General features: G+C 34.6%; 1 protein-coding gene across 1 annotated transcript; it reads right to left on the bottom strand.

The window, feature by feature from the left end:
- Positions 1 to 233: 233 nt before the first annotated feature.
- On the bottom strand, positions 234 to 2,786 carry LOC149555746 (receptor-like protein EIX1). Its single transcript, XM_089829897.1, has 2 exons — positions 2,192 to 2,786; positions 234 to 709 (listed from the first exon to the last, which is right to left on the bottom strand). Exons 1-2 carry the CDS (start codon positions 2,697 to 2,699, stop codon positions 405 to 407), a joined length of 813 nt encoding a protein of 270 aa, XP_089686023.1. The 5' UTR covers positions 2,700 to 2,786; the 3' UTR covers positions 234 to 404.
- Between the last annotated feature and the right edge of the window lie 3,214 nt (positions 2,787 to 6,000).

The following is a 6,000-nucleotide window of genomic DNA, read 5'->3' as shown; positions in this document are numbered from 1 at the left end:
ATAAGAACATAGTAAAATCAAATAAAAAACACTCAATATATAGTCATGATAAATAAATATTAAATAATTGGTGTTCTTTAAATTCAATATCACTACTAAATAATGACAATGTTATAAACAATACATGATGATCCACTACATGTCAATTTAATCTCACTAGAAAAATATTTGATTAAAAAAATCAAATATTTTAACAACTTCTTGAAGTAAGATTTATGAAATATGACACATAATTTGGTGATAGATGTATTTTTATTGTACATTACAAATACTTTTCACTCTATAAATGTAAAATTTACATCGTGAAAATATGAGAGTACATGTTCTATAATAAGTCTATTCATCAAAAGTGGAACACAAGTAGTCCTACTTTCAAGAATAAAACTACTCTCTAAAGAATAAAACTACTCTCTCAGTGTTTGAATTAGAGAAACAATAGTATCATCCATAAGTTTGAAGCACGTGACGCTACATATTTTGTTGAGCCACAACATTCCCATTACAATAGAGAAGCCGATTACACACCCCATTGCCATTCCAATATCCCACCATATATCATCTTGTAAATCTTCCTTGTTTGCATCAAGTTCTTTTGAAGAATGGGGAACACTAATTATGCATGATACATAGATTTGTAGGCCACATAAGGCTGAATTGTTGAAGTGTGTAGAATCAAATGTCATCAATTGTCCTCCTTGTGGTATCATCCCTAATAGGTTATTATAGGACACATCAAAGTAACTTAAGGATGTGAGAAGTTGCAACTCAATAGGAATAGCCCCTGATAGTTTATTTTTTGAAAGATCAAGTGATTCTAATAATACCATACCTCCAATGGATTTAGGAATCTCACCACTAAAATGATTTTTTGAAATGTTGAGGATAACCAAACCTTTGAGACTTCCAATATGTTGAGGAATGTTACCTGATAGCTTATTGTTAGAGAGGTCGAGACATTTGACTAGTCTCAAAAATGTTTCAAATTCCATATCTTGACCTTTATTCTTAATTGTCACTTCATCAATATAAAAAACTTTTCCATCTACATCTTGTTGTTTAAAGGTTTCTATGTTTTCCATTTGACTTTTCATTGCATTTAATTTCAAAAATTCATCCTGGATAGCCCCTGAAAAGTTATTGCTTGACAAGTCCAAGATTTGAAGATTTTGTAATTTTGTCAATGCCAATGGAATTTCACCCTTAAAATTATTATTTTTTAAAATTAAAATCTGAAGATTGTGCAATCTTTCAACCCAATTTGAAATGTTCCCTTCCAAACTACTATTTCTCAAATCAAGAATTTTTAGATTCTGACATTTTCCAAGTGATGAAGGAACTTTCCCTTCAAGTGCATTGTCTCCTAATTTTAATACCTCAAGACGATTCATTGTTTGACATATATCTGGTATTGTCCCTTTTAAATTATTCTTCTCTAAATTTAATGTTAACAAGAAAGAGCAGTTTAGACATTGGGGAATCCTACCACTTAACCTATTGCTTGACAAGTCTAAAACAGTCAAATGATTATAGTCAAAAATTGAATTTGAAATAGAGCCACTAAGATTATTTTTGGCCAATGAAAGAAAATCAGCATATACATTCGAAGGAATTGATCCATCAAATAAATTATTGGACAGATCTATATAATGAAGACTTGATATGTTCCAAAGCCAATTTGGAATAAAACCTCTAAGAAAGTTGTTTGACAAAGCTAAGAGGCCAATACCATATTGAGTTGAAATAAAATCAGGGAAATTTCCTGTGATATTACATTGGTCTAGAGCTAAATTAGAAAGCTGAAATTTGGGGATGGTGGATGGGTCGACTTTGATGGTCAGCTTATTATTTGAGAGATCCAAAGAAACAAGTTTGGGGCAATTATTCAAAGTAAAAAACGAGAAAGTTCCATTTAACTTGTTGTTGGACAAATAAAGGTGCGACAATTTGGACAACATAGCAAAAGAAGTGGGGATTGGACCACTGAAACTGTTGTTCCGTAGAGAGAGCACGGTCAGGGCTGAGAGATTGCCTAAATCAGACGGAATGCTGCCATTTAATTTATTTGAACGAAGATCGAGATGCTGCAACTTGGAGAGGCCACACAAAGAGGAGGGAAGGGAACCATCCAAATTGTTGAAGGAAAGATTAAGATATGACAAAGGAAGAGGTCCACCAAAGGCAGGGATGTTACCTGTCAATGAGTTGCTTGAAAGGTCCAACCGTTGAAGCCGTGAGAGATTCGCAAAGGAAGGGGGGATTTGGCCGATAAATCCACAATCAAAGAAACTCAGATACTTGAGTCTCCTCAGCTCTCCAACATGTGGAGGGATGGAAAGAGTGTCGAACCGATTAGAAGAGAAGTCCAGGCGCTCCAAATGCAGCAGTTGGAATAGCCCCCGTCGAATCTCACTCCAATAGAATCGAGAGTTCAGATCCAAGGTGATGACGTGTCCAGTGCGTGGGTGGCAGCCGACTCCTTCCCAGGCGCAGCAGTTCACCCCTCTCCACGATTCCAGCGGAACAGCAAATCCACCTTCTCTATAATAAGTCAAATTAATGCCTTTCTTGAAATCCAAGAGAGAGATTCTCTCCTCTTCCAAACAGGCAGCGCGGCAGATTCTCTCCTCTTCCAAACAGGCAGAGCGGCTCATAATGGGGAACAACAGGAACACAGCCAAAAAACCTAAAGCCATTTTCATCCCTCACTTTGCGAGTCCCGAATGCTTCTGTTTGATGAGTTTGGAAGGCGACGCAGATTTAAAGGGAGAAGTGCACTGGAAATTCAACGGAGAGTAGGTAGAGAAGATGTTAAGAAAGAGTTAAAAATGTTTGAAGTCACAAGCACGGCAACAGGTTTAAGTTAAGCACGGCAATGGCCCACTGATACTGGAAATCTGTGGAAGAGATAAAAAGATTTGTAGAAAACAGTGAACAGAGAAGGAGAGACGAAATTAATATATATCCAGTCAAACACGCAAGTGGCCCATTGATGGTACAGTCTGTGGAAGACATAAAAAGATTCGTAGAAAAAAGTGAACGGAGGATGACAGATGAATTAACATATGTTCAGTCAAGCACGGCAATGGCCCATTGATGGTACAAAACTGTGGAAGAGAGAAAAAGATTGGTAGAAAAAAGTGAACAGAGAAAGCGATGAAATTAATATTTGTTCAGTTTAAGCATAGAACTTTGAAAATTAAGGATCTGTTTAGTTGGTGGAAGATGACAGGAATTGGCTTTTCAAAATCTGGATTTGAAAATATTTGCTTTTGTTTTGCAATTGGCATAATGGAAATAAAATTCTAGAGTCCTAATTTTGTCTCAAAACCACCTTTTCAGATTTCCTACTATCAAGTAGGAATTGAAAATCAAAACCTGGTTATACTTTTTAAGGAGTGTAAAAACAATAGATTAGAATACTTTTTGAAATCTGCCTCATGTGTCTTCTCACTCATCTTCCGAGTGAAACAAACTATTCAAGTAAAATCCTAAAAATAGGAATGAAGATTTGCAGAATCTTGATTTGGCTAAATCGAGATTTGTACAAATTTCGATTTCTACAATTCCACCAACCAAATGGACCCAATGAATTGAAAGAGATGTGAAATGAATGTGTGAAAGACCAGCTCAAACAAGTCAAGAGTGAGCTTATGTTCTTTTTGTATTATTATGACAACTAAATAAAGACTAAAATAAATAAATTTATATTAAAATAAAATAAAATTGTAAATACAAATAAGATTAAACTGAAAATATAAAGTAGACTTAAACCAAATTAAATTATCGCCTTTCTTTATATCAAATCAAACACGTAATGAATATGGATCTCAATGCATGACCATACAGTTCTAAGGCTTTTTGAACATTATCCCAAAGAGTTTGAAGTAATGGTGAGCTCGAAGGGGTCGGTGGAAGGACAAGATGCTAATACTGGTTTGAATTTGAAATTACCAAGCAGCAAAAATGGTGGTGGTATGCAGGATGTTGGATGTCCGAAGGGAACAATAGGGGCGTCTTTCCCTGCAACAGGCTTTGTTCCTTACAGTATTGTGTTCCTAGAATCACTGGGAGTTTCCTCTGATTCTACCTTGGAAATTGGTGTTGTGGTGACTTCGACTAGAGCGTCTAAGGTTGTGGTCCCACTTTCCTCGACTGTAGTTTCTGGTTCGTGCAAAGGGGTTCTCGAGGAGCCATCGAATGTCCTGAATGGGACGTTCAAGTGAGAACAAAAAGATGGAGGGAGATTGTTCGGGACCACCTTGAACAAAATGCCTTCAAGTTCGATTGAACTTGTCAAAGTGGGTTGCCAAAATGGAGAGTTCTCAATTTTTATTTCTGACCTTTGTCATACTCCTTAGTTAAGATACTAATTATGACATTTGTATTATTAAACATGTATATTAATAATAAATACAAATTAAAATTTAAAATAATTAACAATAAATAATCAATATTAAGTACTGAACTAATATATTTGTAAAAAATTATAATAATATTAGATACATCAAATATTATAGTATAAATATATATTATGTTATAAATATTACATCAAATATACATCTAAATACACTTCTATTATAATCTTTACTCTCTTACATTTATATACACCGACAATCCACGATTCCAGCGGAAAATAATGCTCTTCAAATCCTCTATGATAAGTCAAATTGAGGCCTTGCTCGAAATCCAAGAGAGATATTCTCTCCTCTTCCAAACATGCAGAGCAGCTTACAATGGGCATTCTTAACAACAGGAACACCGCCCAAATGTCCAAAGCCATTTTCATCCCTCACTCTGCGAATCGCGAATGCTTCTGTGAGATGAGTTTGGGAGGCGAGGCAGATTTAAAGGGAGAAGTGCACTGGAAAAGGTAGAGAAGATGTTAAGAAAGAGTTAAATCTGTTTGAAGTCACGCGCACGGCATCGAGTGAAGTCAAGCACGGCAATGGCCCACTGGTAGTGGAAGAGATAAAAAGGTGAACAGAGAAAGAGATAAATTAATATCTGTTCAGTAAAGCACGACATAGAAAACGTTTCGTAGAATCGTCTGAATAACACCGCAAAAAAGAATTGAAAGAGATGTGAAATGAATATATGAAAGACCGGCTCGAACAAGTCAACACAGACTGATCACTTGTCTAACCGTAAAAACCGGGTCAATACATCATATAATTTAATATCAAGTTCATAATTTAATATAAAAAATTATATTATATTTTATATTTTGAATTGTAAGTACTATTATTAATGTAAAAGTGTTAAATTTTGTTTATCTCATTTTATAATACTTAGGACTATTTTATATTTGTATTATTAAAAAATTGCATGTATTTATCAAATCTTTTCTATATTTTTTTATGGAGGGCTCCGACCTGCGAGGCAGCCTAGTGAGGCACGAAGCCTGCGAGCTACCAACCAGTGAAGCCCACCATAGACGTTTAGGAACCCAATACGGACTCACTCGTGCCTGAAAAAATCTTTTCTATTGCTATGTATTTCCATTTTTAAAAAAATAAAAATTTGTTAAAAAAATTAAATTCATCAAATAAAAAACTACTATATCAATTTTTTAAAAAGTAAAGTAATTGTTAAACAAACTTTTATGTTAATTCAACTTAAGAGACAACAAGTTTATTACAATAATTAAAGTGGAATTTTTTACTTAAATTGTTGTTATATAATTCAACAAGAACAATTATTAACAAGAATAATTCAACAAAAGTTTAAATGATATTTTTTTGGGAGAAGTGAGCCAAAACAAAAAAATATTTAAAACATAACATCCTTAATTAATAAGTGTATTCAAATAAACAATAATAAGCTTGATTTTTAGGTAAGTTGGTTTGTGCCTTGAGTTCACTTTCTTGAGGTCACAGGTTCAACTCTCCTTCGTAGTGGAGAATGGCTTTGGGCCAGTTTCCCTTATGAGACTTGCGTGCCACCGCTAGCCCGGGGTATAGGTGTGGACTTTGCCTCAAAATATTTTTCTAAAAGGTGCTA

This window comes from Cupressus sempervirens, chromosome 5 (genome assembly GCF_028749045.1).
Source record: "Cupressus sempervirens isolate cs-2001-9-10 chromosome 5, ASM2874904v1, whole genome shotgun sequence".
In the NCBI taxonomy this organism is placed as follows: domain Eukaryota; kingdom Viridiplantae; phylum Streptophyta; class Pinopsida; order Cupressales; family Cupressaceae; genus Cupressus; species Cupressus sempervirens.
This window is presented reverse-complemented; position numbering and strand designations above follow the sequence as displayed.